Consider the following 17,204-nt stretch of genomic DNA (forward strand, 5'->3'; position numbering starts at 1 on the left):
CATTGTTTTCTCCCTCTCTGGGCCTTCCTTACCTCTCAGTTCATAGTGTCTTGGTATTCTTGGGACCCTCTGCCCCTTGACAAGGGTCTGGTTGCCTGCGCCATGGTTGAGTCTGCGTCCAGTGCTTGGAGCCATCAGCATCCCTCAGGTATATCCCACCCCTGCTCAGTCGGGAATTCCCTGCCATTCTACATCCCCTATTCCAAAGCTTTCCCCTTGAGGCAGGTGAGCATTGAAACCCTTCCATCGTCCTTGTTGGAAAGGACTTGTAGGATTGGGGTTAGGGCTGAGTAGGGCCTCCACTGCCGTCCCCACTGCCCCTAGGAGTACAGAGTTAGGGATGAGCCAAGAGCACGGCCAGCCTCTGGGCCCAGTATCCATCCAACCCTCTCCTGCCTCCGATCCTTTGTTCTTCACCGTACCCCTCATGGCGGCCTTCCCTAACCAAGGCCCAGCTTAAAAGCCGCTTCCTCCCTGAACCCTTTCCCAACCCTGCCCATTCATCACTTCAGTTGAATTAGCCAAGGATTTGGTCTCTGTCCTGAAGGTGGCCCTGAGGACATGCTCTAGCAGCTGGCCCTGAGGACATGCTCTGCCAGCTCACCCCAGACCCTGCAGTGCTGTGGTCTCCAAGCCTGGGATTTATCCAGGGCAAGGCAAAGGTGCCCCCTCCCCACTTCGGAGCAATTCCATTTTCTTTTCTTTTTTCTTTTTGAGACAGTTTCGCTCTGTCACCCAGGCTGAAGTACAGTGGTACGACCTTGATTCATTGCAATGTCCACCTCCCAAATTCAAGTGATTCTCATGCCTCAGTGTCCCGAGTAGCTGGGATTACAGGTGCCTGCCACCATGCCTGGCTAATTTTTGTATTTTTAGGAGAGATGGGGTTTTACCATGTTTTGGCCAGGCTGATCTTGAACTCCAGGTGGTCCACCCACCTCAGCCTCCCAAAGTGCTGGGATCACAGGCATGAGCCACTACACCCTGTGGAATTGCCCCAGCAATTCCATTTTCAAAAATGTGTTTTGCATAATGCGTCCATCCGAGAGTTGGTTAAGGGGGACAAATTCAGTACTAAAGATAGCCAAAGCAGAATAGATAGAAAATGGTTTAAGGCCTGTGTTAGCCTAGCAGAATTTAAAATTTGCCTTAGGGAAACAGGACATAAAATTGTACCATAGAAGTCACCAACAGGGTCAGCCACAGTGTAAAACACCTGTAATCCCAGCCCTTTGGGAGGCCAAGGCTGGAGGACAGAGGGAGCCCAAGAATTTTAAGACCAGTCTGGGCCAGGTGCTGTGGCTCACGCCTGTAATCCTAGCACTTTGGGAGGCCGAGGTGGGTGGATCACCTGAGGTCAGGAGTTCAAGACCAGCTTGGCCATCATGGTGAAACCCCATCTTTAAAAAAAAAAAAAAAAAAAAGACCAGTCTGGGCAACAAAGTGAGACCCCATCTCTACAAAAAATAAAATTAGCTGGGTGTGATGGTGGTTACCTGCAGCCCCAGCTACTCAGGAGGCTGAAGAGGGAGGATTGCTTGAGCCCAGGAGATCAAGGGTGACAGAGCAAGGCCCCATCTCTTTAAAAAAAAAAAAAGTCACCAACAGTTAGCAAGGGCTTACTCTGTGCTAGGCCTTGTAATAAAAATCATCTTAGCCTCACAACAGCCCTACAACAAGGTAGGTGCCATCATCCCGTTTTACAGATGAAGAAGTAAGCAGAGAAGTAAAGTGATTTGCTCCAGGTCACAGAGGAAGGAACAGTGGAACTGGTTGAAACCCGGCAGCCGGACTCCAGAGCCCCCTTCTGAGCCACCTTGTACAATGTTCTCACTGGAGCGCAGGAGTGGAAATGAGAGGTGCTGTGATGCGAAAGTAGAATAGAAGCTCTCCTTCCAGCAGCAGGCCCCTGAGATGGCTATTGTCCCCCACCCCCTTCATAAAGGAAGAGAGTGAGGGATTGTCATTGATCCCAGGCCACAAGGGAACTGTGTGGCAGATTTCAACCCAGATCTGCTGGCCTCTAGGACCCTGCCTCTTAACAGAAGGACGTTGCCTAGAGACTGGCTGCAGCGCAGGAGCACTGAACTCTGGAAGAGGCTGAGCTAGTCCTGGAGCTGGGGAAAAGCATTCCCACAGGGGGCACAGAAAGCCCAGGGGTGTTGAGGGGACAGGAAATAGTCCATAGCTAAGGCTCTGCGGGTATATATGACGAAGGGAGAGAGCCAGAGTTAGGGTAGCAATCCCAAGAAGTCCCAGGCTTGGAGACCACAGTAGTGCAGGGTCTGGGGTGAGCTGGCACAGCTGAGTGCCAGGCTGTCCTGGGAAGTGGTGAGGCTCCATCTCAAGATGTGTCTAAAGGAAGCTGGACTGGTTTGGAATTGTGTGAATGGGCCCAAGGGATGGCCTGGCTGTCTGCTGGCAGCTTCCAAACCAGAGGATGACAAAAGTATATTCAAAAGCTGTGCAACAAAGGGCCAGAGGGGCTGGGTGTGGCCACAAGGAGGTGGGAGAAGAGGAAGCTTTGAGCAGGGACTGAGACCTGGGCAGGGGAGGACGGCAGAGACGGACAGGTGGGAGGGCGGCTTGAGCGAAGTGTGGACAGCACCTGGAGGCGGCAGGAAGCAGCAGGAGGCCAGAGGCCAGGACGATGGGGGCTGGTTACAGAGGAGGAAACTTGGAAATAGGTTTCAGGTGGGTAAGAGGCCAAATGAATGCAGGTTGAGACATAGCAGGAGAGATGTCTGGAAATACCAGCTTCAGGGAGTCAGCTATAGGAAGGACAGGAGGCAGAGAAAGGAAGGGAAATTTAGAAACCCGAAGAGCAGACAAAGTTGTTCCGTGTCTTCCAGGAGGAAGGGCTGCTGAGGTGGGAGGGGGGCAGAGAAACAACCTTGGGAGGGGTGCCACGACCAGGATGGCAGGAAGGGGTGAGGATGCTGTTGGCCACTCTCCATTTTGAGGACCTTAATGAAGGTGGCAGCATCACAGTGACGGTCCCACAGTGGCTGCTTAATGAGTACTGCATGTGTGGGTGCATAAATGCATTAATTAAGAGTCTGTGGGAGGCCAGGCAAGGTGGCTTACGCCTGTAATCCCAACACTTTGGTAGGCTGAGGCAGGAAGATCACCTGAGGCCAGGAGTTTGAGACCAGCCTGGCCAACATGGTGAAACTCCGTCTCTACTCAAAATACAAAAATTAGCCGGGCACTAGTTAGTCTCAGCTACTCGGGAGGCTGAGGCGGGAGAATCACTTGAACCTGGGAAGCAGAGGGTGCAGTGAGCCAAGATCATGCCAATGTACTCTGTCTAGCCTGGGCAACAGAGCAAGACTTAATTTAAAAAAAAAAAAAAAAAAAAAAAAGGCCGAGCGCCATGGCTCATGCCTATTATCTCAGCACTTTGGGAGGCCGAGGTGGATTACGAGGTCGAGAGATCAAGACCATCCTGGTCAACATGGTGAAACCCCGTCTCCACTAAAAATACAAAAAAATTAGCTGGGCATGGTGGCGCCTGCCTGTAATCTGAGCTACTCGGGAGGCTAAGGCAGGAGAATTGCCTGAACCCAGGAGGCGGAGGTTGCGGTTAGCCGAGATCGCGCCATTGCACTCCAGCCTGGGTAACAGCGAAACTCCCTCTCAAAAAAAAAAAAATGTCTGCAGGGATCTCACTGAATTTTAGTGAAAACCCTCTGAGGAGGAATTAGTACCCCCATTTAACAGATGAGAAAAATAAGATTGGCCAGGCATGGTGGCTGATGCATGTAATCCCAGCAATTTGGGAGGCCCAGGCGGGCAGATCACGAGGTCAGGAGTTCAAGACCAGTCTAGCCAACATAGTGAAACCCTGTCTCTACTAAAAATACAAAAAATTAGCCAGGTGTGGTGGTGTGCACCTGTAATCCCAGCTACTCAGGAGGCTGAGGCAGGAGAATCGTGTGAACCTGGGAGGTGGAGGTTGCAGTGAGCTGAGATTGCGCCATTAAACTCCAGCCTGGGTGATGGAGCAAGACTCCATCTTAAAAAAAAAAAAAAAAAAACAAAACAAAACAAAAAAAAACAGAAAAAGAAAAATAAGATTAACTTGGAAAAAACAAGTAGGGAAGCCTCCACCATGGGCTGGGGTGGAGGAGAGGCCCTCTGTCTCTCAATGGTGGTGGGAGCCAGTTCTGATGAGGGGAAGGAAGAGTTGAGTTTTTTTGTTTGTTTTTTTCTGAGACAGAATCTTGCTCTGTTGCCCAAGCTGGAGTGCAGTGGTGAGATCTCTGCTCACTGCAACTTCCATCTCCAGGGTTCAAGTAATTCTCCTGCCTCAGCCTCCCAAGTAGCTGGGACTACAGGCACCCACCACCATGCCCACCTAATTTTTGTATTTTTTAAAATTTATTTTATTTATTTATTTATTTTTTTGAGATGGAGTTTCACTCTTGTTACCCAGGCTGGAGTGCAATGGCGCGATCTCGGCTCACCGCAACCTCCGCCTCCTGGGTTCAAGCAATTCTCCTTTCTCAGCCTCCCGAGTAGCTGGGACTACAGGTGTGCGCCACCATGCCCAGCTAATTTTTGTATTTTTAGTAGAGACGGGGTTTCACCATGTTAACCAGAATGGTCTCGATCTCTTGACCTCGTGATCCACCCGCCTCGGCCTCCCAAAGTGCTGGGATTACAGGCGTGAGCCACTGCGCCCGGACTTAATTTTTGTATTTTGAGTGGAGACGGGGTTTCCACCATGTCCAGGCTGGTCTCAAACTCCTATTCTCAAGTGATCCGCCCACCTCAACCTCCCAAAGTGCTGGCATTACAGGCATGAGCCACCATGCCCAGACTGGTTTTGCTTAGAATCCACCCTTTGCCCCACCTCTCCCAGGAGTCTATGAGGAGCCGTCTAATCTTTAATCCATGGCACTAGGTTCACGGGAGGGGGTTGGGGCAGGATAGGCCATGGGAAATGAAGTTGACTTGGAGATAGTCAGAAAGCTTTGGTGTGGCCTCTTGTGCCCAAGATAACCCAGGAGGTTCATGCTCCTGAAGCCAATGGAATCTAGGGCCCAAACCTTCTCATCTCAGTGTGGACAAAATCTAGGTGTAGAATGGGGTGTTCGGGGGACTCCCCATAGAGAGAGGGTGTGAGACCCTCACCTTGGCACTGGAAGAGTTCAGGCCTCAAACAGATGGGGCCCAGGATGGTAGAGGCGACAGTGCTGCTCTGCTGTGGCCAGCACGTCCCAGAGGTACATGTGGACATGGAGGGCAGTGGTTGCTGAAATGGCCATGGGCATTGGACTCTGCTGGAGTGGGGACACCTGGCACTGACTATGCCATCCTGCACCAGGCACTTTCACTTCCCTTAGAATAGGCCCCTTACACTCTGCTCCCCACAGTTTGCATCGGAAGAAATGGAAGAGACCTGCTTAAGGTCACATACCTAGTGGCAGAGCAGGGACCCTGCGCAGGGTGGTCTGACAGCAAAGGCTGCAATCCTTCCTTCCCCTTGGTGCTGAAAAAGAAAGGTTTCTAACTTGCTTTCAAAGCGAGTTCCTATCAGCTCCATTGTGGGCAGGGTGGGGCTGCTACACATTCTGCAGAGTGGCTGGGGCCAAGCCCGGCCTCTAGTCAGCAGGGGTGCACCCCGGGGCGCTGGGAGTCCAGGCCCGGTTTTGCATCAGGCCCTGCTGAGGTGTTTCCTCCTCCTCAGTGTGGGGCAGCTGCTGGCCGGGGTGCCTGTTGAGTCAGCCTTCTTCCCTCACAGCTCTTCTCCCAGTCCCTGAAACTCGGCTGCCAGGGGAGCTGGAGCCACCTACGAAGGTGTCCTCCCTACAGGTAACACACGTCGGTGCCTGGGTCCCCTGCCAGGGTCGGGAGATGCAGGCACTGCCATCTGGTATCCTGAGCACCCTCCAGCACCTTGGGGTTGGGAGAGGTGGGCGCATGTCTGGGACTGGAACAGCCAGACAGATGGACAGACCCTCCTCTTGACCAATGGATCTGTCCCACGGTGTTGAAACAGCAGGGAAGACCAGACACTTGATTCTGCCTCTGGTAGGAGAGGGGATTTCAGGGAGGGGTCGCTGCTGGGGATGCTGGGCTCTGATGTCCATGGCCCAGCCCAGGCCGGCCTGCAGGACAGAGATAGGCTCAGTTCTGCCAAACATTTCCCTCCTTCCATCCACACTCAGACACACACACCTGGTGGCCCACAAGGCACCCGGAGACACCCCACAGCACACAGCCCAGTCACATGAACAGCACAGGAGGAAATACACAATGCACCCTGCACATACCCCACATGGTGCTATCACCCAGAAAGTCACTGAACACACTGCACCGACAATATAGTCACCACACAGCATCACACTGCAGCAAGACACAAAGACACACACAACAGCCCCGCAGCTCACAGACCCATGCTACACAGACATGCCCAGCAGACTCGGACCCACACAGCCACACCACATGGCACAGAGAGGGATGTGGACTCACACCCCAATCCACAGGGGAGCCCAAACTGTGCATTTGCAAGACCCGCGCCTTGGCCATAGAATTTCAGGGTAACTGCTGCTGTGGAGCACAAAGGTATTCACAGAGTGAATGTATGCAGTGCAGCCACGCAGAAGGCTTCAGCTCCTGAGGGTGTCAAGAGGGATCACTGGGGCTCAGCCACTGACTCAGCTGGAAGGGGACAGAGCATAATAGGCGCAGACACAAGCAGGGACCTGCCTGCCCAGCTGCTTTCCCAGCCCCACCTGGAGCCCTGGCATAGAAGGGGCGGGGAAGAGATGAGAGGCACCCAGTGGGCTCAGGACATAGCCCTGGCCAAGTCATGGGCCCCTTGCCACGTCTCCGTGCCCCTCAGCGCTCAAATGTTTTCTTTCCGGCGTCACTGGTAGGAGAGTGGTACTTGTGCCAGCCTAGGTCTCCACTGCCAGTACCCCAGCCTGGTCTCAGGAGAGCCATGTGGCCAGAGCAAAGGGGCCTGGTGGCTCCAGGCAAGAGGGCAGGGCTGGTGGCAGGGGCGTCCCTGGGTTGGAGGCCTCCATGGGAGTGGGTGCGGCAGTTACCTCGGGGGAGGAAGTTGGGGGTGTGGGCTGAAGAGGAGGTTGCCTCAGACAGGAAGGCCAAATGGGCCAGGGCAGGGTGGAGGTGAAGGGTGGCGGGAGGGGACCCAGCCTATGAAGTTCCTGGGGCTGGGGGGTGAGCAGGTGTGTGTGTGTGTCTGTGCCTGTGTGTCTAGGTGGGTGGTTGTATGCATGCATTCCCATGTGTGTGCAGGCATATTTCTGCATTTAATTAATCAAACTTTTACCAACCATCTGTTGTATGCAAAGTACTGGCTCTGAGGGTGACTCCCTCTCCCTGCCTCCAAGGAGCTCACAACCCAGTTAGCTGGGCAATGTGTGTGTACAAAGTCTGTGTGATTTTTGTTTATGTACATCTTTATCGAGGGACATATTTGTCCCCAGACTTGTTCATGTATAGGTGAACCTATCCAGGTGGGTCGATCCACCTTGCTGTGCACATGCTGTATGCAGGTTTATTTGTTTGTTTTGAGATGGAGTCTCACTCTGTCACCCAGGCTGGAGTACAGTGGTGCGATCTCAGCTCACTACAACCTCTACCTCCCAGGTTCAAGTGATTCTCCTGCCTCAGCTTCCTGAGTAGCTGGAATTACAGGCATGTGCCCCCCCGCCCAACTAATTTTTGCATTTTTAGTAGAGATGGGGGTTTTGCCATGTTGGCCAGGCTGGTCTCGAACTCCTGACCTCAGGTGATCCTCCTGCCTCGGCCTCCCAAAAGTGTTGGGATTCCAGGCATGAGCCACCACACCTGGCCGCTGTGTGCAGATTTAAAAATGTGTGTGCATGTCTCCTGGGCATGGGTCCGGGTTGGTGTCTGCAGAGGGCCCTTTGTGGGGGAACAGCTGTGTGTGTGCCTGTCATTATGCAGGCATCAGTGTGCATGTGGGACTGTATCTGTGCCTACATGGATAAACGTGTGTGCGTGTGCTGTGTGTTCCATCGCTGCAGTTCTGTGTGGCCCTACCTCGGTGTGTGCATGTGTGTCTCTGTGCTGCTTCTGCTGTGTGCCTGCGTATGTTCATGGGCCAGTGTATGCATCTGTGCATGAGTACCTCTCACCCCACCTTGAGCTCAGCCGTCCTGGAATGGCACCCCACCCATACTGGGGCAAGTGTTTGGGGGTAAAAAGGACTGTTGGCTCCAAGATGTGCCAAGTATTTATGCAGGGCTTGACCAGACCCTCCGTCTTCCCCCAGGAAGCTACGTGTGCCCAGCTGGGGCACAGCCCCAGCTGATGCCCCAGAGGGGCCACCCATCTCAAGAGGGGCTTTGGGCTCTGCCCTCTCTCTCCATGGCGCATGGGCCAAAGCCTGAGCCTGAAGGACTGTTGGACCTCAGCTTCCTGACAGAGGAGGAGCAGGAGGCCATTGCTGGCGTCCTCCAACGAGATGCCCGCCTGCGCCAGCTGGAGGAGGGGCGTGTCAGGTGAGGCAGGGCAGACCCTTGCCAGGGAGCACCGAGAGGCTTGAGTGGCCCCCACCCTGCTCCTGCTGACACACTGCCTGTCAGATGTCTTTGTGGTTCTCGGTTTCGCCCTTTAGTCTCCTCTCCTCTGACCCTGGCCAGCTCACAGCTCGTCTCTTCTCCAGGGGTGACTGCACCAGCCTTCTCACCAGCCTCTCTGCCTCCAGACTTGCCTCTTGAGCCCACTTCCTGCAGCTCCCCGGATCTGTCCCTTTTTTTTTTTTTTTTTTTTTTTTTTTAGACAGAGTTTCATTTTCTTCAGCTCACTGCAACCTCTGCCCCCTGGGTTCAAGTGGGCCGTACCTCAGGTTGTGTGCATGTGTGTCTCTGTGCTGCTGCTCCTGCCACAGTAGGAGTAGCTGGGATTATAGGCGCATGCCACCACGCCCAACTAAATTTTGTATTTTTAGTAGAGACGGGGTTTCCCCATGTTCAGGCTGGTCTCAAACTCCTGACTTCAGGTGATCCGCTCGCCTCGGCCTCCCAAAGTGCCAGGATTACAGACGTGAGCCACCACACCCAGGCAGATCTGTCCTTAATATCCCTGCTGAAACTTCCCTTGGCTCCCCAGCCTCTAATGTCGAGGGCAAGCTCCCAGGAGGTCCACTGGGCCTCCCTGGTGGGTCCTTGCCAGCCCCCACCATCTCCTCTTCCACTGTAACCCCTACATGACAAATACATAAAATGACCCCTCTAGCCACTCAGGAGCTCCCCAGCCCCTGACACACCTTCACTTCTATGCCTATGCTGGTACTTCTTCCTGGAAGAGCACAGTGGTAGAAGAGCATGGGTGTTACAAGCAATGTTTAGGGACAAACACTTCCTAGCTATGTAGCCTTGGGCAACTCACCTGACCTCGAGTACCATGCTTTTCGCCTGTAAAATGGAGCTAAGCAGTTCTATTTCATTGATTTAAGAGGAATTGGACAGGCACAGTGGCGATGCCTATAATCCTAGCACTTTGGGAGGTAGAGATGGGAGGATTGCTTGAGCCCAGGAATTCAAGATCAGCCTGGGCAACACAGTGAGACCCCATTTCTACAGAATATAAAAAATTAGCCTGGCATCGTGTTATGTGCCTGTAGTCCCAGCTATTCAGGAGCTGAGGCGAGAGGATTGCTTGAACCCAGGAGGTGAGGCTGCAGTGAGCTATGATCATGCCACTGCACTCCAGCCTGGGCAACGGAGTGAGACCCTGTCTCAAAAAAATAATAAAAAAATAATAATTATTATTACCCTTCTCTACCTGGAGAATTCCAATTTGTCTTTTAAGAAGCAATTCAAGGCTGGGCACAGTGGCTCATGCCTGTAATCCTAACATTTTGGGAGGCTTAGGCAGGTGGATGACTTGAGTCTAGGAGTTAGAGACCAGCCTGGGCAACATGGAAAAACCCCATCTCTACAAAAAACCACAAAAAATTAGTCAGGCATGGTGGCATGTGCCTGTAGTTCCAGCTACTCAGGAGGCTGAGGTGGGAGGATCACTTGAGCCTGGGAGATGAAGGTTGCAGTGAGCTAAGATTGTGCCACAGCACTCCAGCCTGGGCATAGAGGGAGACCCCATTTCAAAATAAGTAAATAAATAAATCAAGGTGATTCAAATGTCATCTCCTCTGGGAAGCCCTCCTAGATTCTCACAGGCAGAGCTGGCTCTTCTTCTATCACATCATCTAGCTCACTATAGCATACTTGTCTCTTCCAGACTTGGTCTCCCTAGCAGCCTGAGCTCCTCCATAGCACACATCAAATCTGACTTGCTGTTGGGTCCCTGGCCCCTGGTCCCAAGCCTGGTACCATGTGCGTGGTGGGAATGTTGCTTGGATGAGTCATGATAGCCACACCCTCCCCCTTCCTCCAGCAAGCTCCGGGCCTCACTGGCAGACCCCGGGCAGCTGAAGATCCTGACAGGGGACTGGTTCCAGGAAGCACGCTCCCAGCGGCATCACAGTGCCCACTTCGGCTCTGACCTTGTTCGAGCCTCTATGCGCAGGAAGAAGAGCTCCAGGGGTGAGAGGAGATCCTCCCAGCAGGGCAAGCCATGTGCCATCCAGGGCACTGGCTGTATGTGGACAGGGAGAGAGGGCCCAGGGCTCCAGTCCTGGCTGCCCCTGTGTGTGTCTTTGAGTGGGCATTGCCCCTCCGTGGGCATGGGGTGGGTGGGCATCTCCAGGGCCTCTCCCGAGTCACAACCAGGCTTCTGAACATGGGGGTTCACAGAATTTCTCACCTGCCCCCAGGAGACCAGGCTCCAGGCAGCGACGGGGAGGCCGAGGCTGCTGTGAAAGAGAAGGAAGATGTGCCAGAACCCAGGTGAGGAGGGGTCTCAGGGAGGGGGAGACCATGCCCACCAGTCACCAGGGTCCCTCCCTCTGAGTGTCCTCTCCCTACTCCTAGGCTCTCCATTGATGAGGCGGCCCCCCAGGAGAGGCTCAGGGAGCCTGAGGTAAGAGTGAATGAGCCAATGTGTGAGTACAGTGTCCCTGGAGAGGAGATGGAATGTGCGGGGAGGGAGGGGGAAGGGGGAAAGGTCCCAGCCTGGGAATGGGGAGACCCTGGACATGTCCCTTCCTGTGTCTGCACCTAAGCATCTCCTGGGTCGAACAGTGGTATGAGCCTCTGAGGGAACTTCTGAATCTGGCTATTAGGGGTGAAGTGGGGCCGGGCATGGTGGCTCTCATCTGTAATCCCAGCACTTTAGGAGGCTGAGGCACGAGGATCGCTTGAGCCCAGAAGTTCAAGACCAGCCTGGACAAGATAGCAAAATGCCCTCCATCTCTATAAAAAATTAACAAAAGGCTGGGTGCAGTAACTCACACTTGTAATACCAGCACTTTGGGAGGCCAAGGCAGGCAGATAACCTGAGGTCGGGAGTTGGAGACCAGCCTGACCAACATGGAGAAACCCCATGTCTACTAAAAATACAAAATTAGCCGGGCATGGTGACACAAGAGGTGGAGGCAGGAGAATCGCTTGAACCTGGGAGGTGGAGGTTGCAGTGAGCTGAGATGGCACCATTGCGATCTCCAGTCTGGGCAACAAGATCGAAACTCCATCTCAAAAAAAAAAAAAAAAAAAAAAAAAAGGATGTTTACCAATGGGTCAGTATTTAAAAAAATAAAATAAAATAAGGGACTGGGCTGGCAGAGGTGGAGGACTCAGGTATGAATGCCCCCACCAATGGGAGCAGGGAGTCAGGCAGCACAAGCCCTGCGGGGTGGGCTGTGAAGCACAGGCTCCCCGGCTCCTGCAGCTGGCTGCCAGCCCTGCCCCAGTACTGCCCTAAACCTGAAACTGGGGTAGTTTCCGGAACCATTGACCTCTGACCCCAACATGACCTTTGACCCCTCCCTTACCAACCCCTCCACTGTGACCTCTACCCCTTCATTCCTTCAGGGACCTGATTTCCCATCGCCTTATGTCCCTCTAAAGGCTTCAGATCCTGAGGAGGCGTCCCAGGAAGGTGAGTGGGAGCGCCTGTTGGGGAGCACGGAGAGGTTTCGGGGGTCAGAGGCAGCTCTATGGAGCCCCAGGGACCTCTGTTCACCCTTCTCCCCGCCACTCCCACCCCACGTCGGAGGTGGGGACGATCCCAGGGCAGCACCGGGACCTGAATCTGCAGCTCGCTGGGGTTGTAAACCCGTTCCTCCAAATTTGCTCAGGGGCGGGCAGGAGAGGGTTCGCTCAGCATCTCGTGCCCCACCCCAGGCCCTGGCCAAGGGGACCTGCAGATCTGTGCCGACAAGGCGGACCCGGAGCCGGAGCCCGCGTCGGGGGGAGAGCAGGAGCCCGGGCCGCTGAAAGCCCAGGTAGGCGGGAGTGGCCCGCGGCTGCGCTCAAGACCCGGAGCGGACTCTGGACGGGGAGCGCTCCGGCCCAAGCCTGCAAGCAGCCTGCGACCCAGGGCGTTCGGGGCAGGGGCGGGGAAAGAAGGGGCGCCCCGTCATTTGCCCCCTCTGCAGACCAAGGACGTATCCCAGATCCTGGAGAACGGGGAGGAGGCCCCAGGGTCCGACCCCTCACTCAACTGCATGCTCAGCAGCAGCTCCTCCGTGTCCAGCCTTAACTCCTCCACGGTGAGGCGGGAGGGAGGGGGCCCGGGCGGCGGGGGAGGTGGACACGCCTCGACGCGCAGCCCCTGCCAGCTCCTCCCTCGCCGTGGGACCCAACGCTGCAGACCCCCGGCTTGCCCTCCATGACCCGGATCTGAACCCTCTGCGCTCCCACCACGGGCCCCGACGTGAGCCCTGCGAGTGGCCCTGATTCCCACCCACTCCCGCCCGCAGCTGAGTGGCAGCCAGTTGAGCCTGTCCGGCGAGGCGGAGGCGGTGCAGGTGCGCGGCTCCGTGCACTTCGCGCTGCACTACGAGCCGGGCACTGCCGAGCTGCGCGTGCACGTGATCCAGTGCCAGGGCCTGGCTGCCGCCCGGCGCCACCGCTCCGACCCGTGAGTGCCCAGCCCGCCTAGCGGGGCGCGGCTGTCTCTTCCAAGTGCACCATTCACAGGGTCTCGCTCTCCTCGTCCTCATCTTCAAAATGGGAACAGCAGCGTTGTTGGGAGGCGTGGGATTGAGTGAGACAATCCCTGTAAAGCGCTTAGCACGAGGCCTAGCACGTGTTCGGGGTGGTGGCTGGGGGAGCGCACAAGGCAAGGGAGAAGGCTCTGGGAGGGCCCCTCCTCACCTCCGGTTCTCACCTCCCCAGCTACGTCAAAAGCTACCTCCTCCCCGATAAGCAGAGCAAGCGCAAGACGGCGGTGAAGAAACGGAATCTGAATCCAGTTTTCAACGAGACTCTCCGGGTGAGGCTGTGACCACAGTGCAGTTCCCTGTTGATGAACAGGATGCCCCTTCCTGCGGAGCGAGGTGGCAGGGGCACAGTACCGTTACTACCTGGAGGATGGGCAGGGCGGGCCCCGTTAACGCGTTGTCCAGGGTGCCAGCCTTGTGGTGGGCGTGGTGATAGTCCAGACCCCCACTAATGCCCTTCGGGGCTCCCCAGGATTCCATTGTGCTAGGAACGCGGTAGGACCCGCCCCAGCCAACTCGCACAGCATCCACGCGGGCCACCAGCAGTGCTCCGCTAAAGCGCCCCTCCTGTCCCCAGTACTCCGTACCGCAGGCCGAGCTCCAGGGCCGCGTGCTGAGCCTGTCCGTGTGGCACCGCGAAAGTCTGGGTCGCAACATCTTTCTGGGCGAAGCTGAAGTGCCTCTAGACACGTGGGACTGGGGCTCTGAGCCCACCTGGCTCCCCCTGCACCCCCGGGTGAGGAGCCAGGACCGGCAGGGAGACCTGCGGCCCGGGTCTCCTGCATGTACCCCACCAGGCTCTCCCGCAGCTCCCTCAGACCCCATCTTCGACAGAGCCTCCCCTCAACCTCTTAACTTCAGGGCCCCTTCCCTGAGGGTGCTGGGATCCCCAAGTTCCGCCCCTGCGGGCCCCGCTGTCTCTGCTAACCGCCTCCCATCGAGGTCTGCAGACCCCACCCTCCTGAGGCCCCTTTCCATTGGACCCTGCTCCACGACAAGCTCGCCTCTCGCAGGTCCCACCCTATCCCGACGACCTTCCCAGCCGAGGGCTGCTCTCCCTGTCCCTCAAGTACGTCCCAGCCGGCTCCGAGGGTGAGTAGCAGCCGGAGAGGCCAAGCTGGACCCACCCTGAAAAACGGGAGACTCCTGTCAACGGGTTGGGGGGCGGTGGACTCCATCCGTGCGCGGGACTCAGCTGAGCGTCTCGGCAGGCACAGGACTGCCCCCGAGCGGGGAGCTGCACTTCTGGGTGAAGGAGGCTCGGGACCTTCTGCCGATTCGGGCAGGCTCCCTGGACACTTACGTACAATGGTGAGGAGTGCTGGCCCTCCGGGCTTCCCTTTCTTTTGCCTGCAGTGAAGTGCCCAACCTTGACAAACCCCTACTAATCAACCCTTGATCAGGCAGGACGAGCTTTCACCACTGAGCAGGGGGAAAGGGGACAGTTTGAGCAAAGGTCTGGAGTCAGGCAAGTTGAGGACATCTTTGAGGAACTGCGTTTCAGCAGGACTGGCACCTATAGGTCTTGTTGAAGAGCTGAGGCTGAGGACTTCAGGGGTCCCTCCATAGAGAACCTGGGAGGCCAGACTGTGGGGCCTGGCCCCAAACTTATAGTTCAGTGGTTTTCTAAGCTTCCAGGGGACCTCTAGGGGTCCCTCCAGGTGCTGCCCCACCCTTAGAGAGTGAAACGGAGGTGGCTGATCACTTCTGGGTGTCCACCCTGAGGCAGAGACGTTATTTCTTTCAGGTACTGTACTTCTGAGCAACACTGTATTTTGTAGAGGGGGTTGTGAGGCTTTGAAAACCTTGGAAACAGGCCTGGCTTGGTGGCTCACGTCTGTAATCCCAGCACTTTGGGAGGCTGAGGCGGGCGGATGACCTGAGGCCAGGAGTTCAAAACCAGCCTGACCAACATGGCGAAACCCTGTCTCTACTAAAAATACAAAAAATTAGCCAGGCATGATGGTGGGCGCCTGTAATCCCAGCTACTTGGGAGACAGGTGGGAGAATCACTCAAATGCAGAAGGTTGCAGTGAGGCAAAGATTACCCCGCTGCACTGTAGCCTGGGTGAGGACGAGCTAGACTCTGTCTCAGCAAAACAAAACCAAACCTTGGAAACTGAGGAGGGGTGGTGGTGGAACAACAGGAAGATAGTGAAAGTCACTGAGTCAGCAAGTAGCAGAACTGCATTTCAGAAACATCACTCTGCAGCTCTGTGAATAGGGCTGCAATTTTTTTCTTTTTTTGAGATGCAGTCTGGCTCTGTTACCTAGGCTGCAGTGCAATGGCATGATCTCAGCTCACTGCAGCTTCAACCTCCTGGGCTCAAGCAATTCTTGAGTAGCTGGGATTACAGGTGCATGCCATCATGCCCAGCTGATTTTTGTTTATTTTTTTGTTTTGAGATGGAGTTTTGCTTTTGTTGCCCAGGCTGGAGTGCAATGGTGGTGTCTTGGCTCACTGCAACCTCTGTCTCCTGGATGTAAGCAATTCTCCTATTTCAGCCTCCTGAGTAGCTGGGATTACAGGCATGTGCCAACACACCTGGCTAATCTTTAGTAGAGACAGGGTTTCTCCATGTTGGTCAGGCTGGTCTTGAACTTCTGCCCTCAGGTGATCTGCCCCCCTTGGCCTCCCACAGTGCTGGGGTTACAGGTGTTAGCCACCGTGCCCAGCCTAATTTTTGTATTTTTAGTAGAGATGGGGTTTTGCTATGTTGGCTGGGCTGGTCGCTTGAATCCAGAACTTCTGACCTCAGGTGATCCAGTGGTCTCAGCTTCCCAAAGGGTTGAGATTACAGGCATGAGCCACCCTGCCTGGCCAGGAGCTTTTAAAGCCAGGAGACCTGAGAGGTAGTTAGTGCAAAGATCCCAGGGCAGTGAGGGTCTGAGGCCAGGTAGGCAGGAGCCAGGGCGCATGGACACATGTGAGGGAGAATGAGTGGTGTATGGTGACTGGATGACTAGCGAGTGTGAGGGTTGGTCACCTGATGCCAGGCCACCTCCCGCACAGCTTCGTGCTGCCTGATGACAGCCGGGCCAGCCGCCAGCGTACAAGGGTTGTGCGACGCAGCCTCAGCCCTGTGTTCAACCACACCATGGTGTATGATGGCTTTGGGCCTGCTGACCTGCGCCAGGCTTGTGCTGAGCTCTCCCTCTGGGACCATGGGGCCCTGGCCAGCCGCCAGCTGGGGGGCACACGTCTCAGCCTGGGCACTGGTAAGTGGGGCAGGGACCTGAGGCAGGCGTTGAGAGATGGGGGCTCAGTGTATGGCCTTGGACACCTCTCTGCCCTTTCCTGAGCTTTGGTATCTACTGATAACTGAGGAAGTTAACTGGGGATAGTGCATAATCTGGGACCAGGCAGGTGTCTGGGGGCCCCAAGGTGTCTAATGTGATCATGCCGTCAACCCCTGCCCACACACATCCAGGCAGCAGCTATGGGCTGCAGGTGCCCTGGATGGATTCCACACCAGAGGAGAAGCGGCTGTGGCAGGCCCTCCTGGAGCAGCCGTGTGAGTGGGTGGATGGCCTTCTACCGCTCAGAACCAACCTGGCCCCCAGGACGTAGCCTGATCAAACCTCTCTCTCTGGACCCCCATCTCAGGGCCTGCCCTTGGCTAAAGTCAATAAAGTCTCTTCTAAGAGCAATAAAGGGCTCGTGTCTGCTGGGGCAGGGAGGAAGAAAGGTGATTGCTGGAAAAAGCCAGGGAAATAAGAGGGGCCAGGTTAAGGAACTTCAGACTCTGCCATAAAGACTTCAGTGAAGCCAGGCACAGTGGCTCACGCTTGTAATCCCAGTGCTTTGGGAGGCTGAGGCAGAAGGATTGCTTGAGCCCAGGAGTTCAAGACCAGCCTGAGCAACATAGAAAGACCCCCCCCCCGCCCCATCTCTACAAAAAAATTAAAAATTAGCTGCAGGTGGTAGTGTCACATGCCTGTAGTTCCAGCTACTTGGGAGGCTGAGGCAGGCAGATTGCCTGTGCTCAGGAGTTAGAGACTGCAGTGAGCTATGCCACAAAGCAAGAAGCTATTTCTAAAACAAAAATGTTTAAATATTAGCTGGGTGTGGTGGCTCACACCTGCAGTCCCAGCTATTCAGGAGGCTGAGGAGGAAGGATCACTTGAATCCAGAAGT

At 55.4% G+C, this 17,204-nt stretch overlaps 1 protein-coding gene across 4 annotated transcripts; it reads left to right on the forward strand.

The window, feature by feature from the left end:
* Window positions 1-59: 59 nt before the first annotated feature.
* SYTL1 (synaptotagmin like 1) lies at window positions 60-16,978 on the forward strand. Of its 4 annotated transcripts, none has more exons than XM_074380337.1 (16): window positions 60-148; window positions 5,750-5,820; window positions 8,273-8,501; window positions 10,399-10,547; window positions 10,778-10,850; window positions 10,935-10,983; window positions 11,934-12,000; window positions 12,246-12,346; window positions 12,500-12,613; window positions 12,824-12,984; window positions 13,242-13,338; window positions 13,644-13,802; window positions 14,080-14,158; window positions 14,278-14,377; window positions 16,080-16,285; window positions 16,498-16,978. In XM_074380337.1, the coding sequence occupies exons 3-16, from the start codon at window positions 8,311-8,313 to the stop codon at window positions 16,635-16,637; spliced, it is 1,686 nt and encodes a 561-aa protein (XP_074236438.1). In that variant the 5' UTR covers window positions 60-148; window positions 5,750-5,820; window positions 8,273-8,310; the 3' UTR covers window positions 16,638-16,978. The 4 variants fall into 4 exon arrangements, with proteins under 4 accessions (XP_074236438.1, XP_074236435.1, XP_074236437.1 ...); XM_074380334.1 differs by having other exon boundaries at window positions 64-148; window positions 1,707-5,820; XM_074380336.1 differs by having other exon boundaries at window positions 80-1,859.
* Window positions 16,979-17,204: the final 226 nt, after the last annotated feature.

The sequence above is a fragment of the Saimiri boliviensis genome, chromosome 11 (genome assembly GCF_048565385.1).
Source record: "Saimiri boliviensis isolate mSaiBol1 chromosome 11, mSaiBol1.pri, whole genome shotgun sequence".
Lineage (NCBI taxonomy): Eukaryota > Metazoa > Chordata > Mammalia > Primates > Cebidae > Saimiri > Saimiri boliviensis.

Bases quoted from the DNA above. Each gene is read 5' to 3' on its own strand.
- SYTL1 (XM_074380337.1), top strand. From the start codon at position 8,311: ATGCCCCAGAGGGGCCACCCATCTCAAGAGGGGCTTTGGGCTCTGCCC. The intron at 13,339-13,643 runs GTGAGGCTGTGA...TCCTGTCCCCAG, and splicing joins TTTTCAACGAGACTCTCCGG to TACTCCGTACCGCAGGCCGA. The intron at 14,159-14,277 runs GTGAGTAGCAGC...GCGTCTCGGCAG, and splicing joins CGTCCCAGCCGGCTCCGAGG to GCACAGGACTGCCCCCGAGC.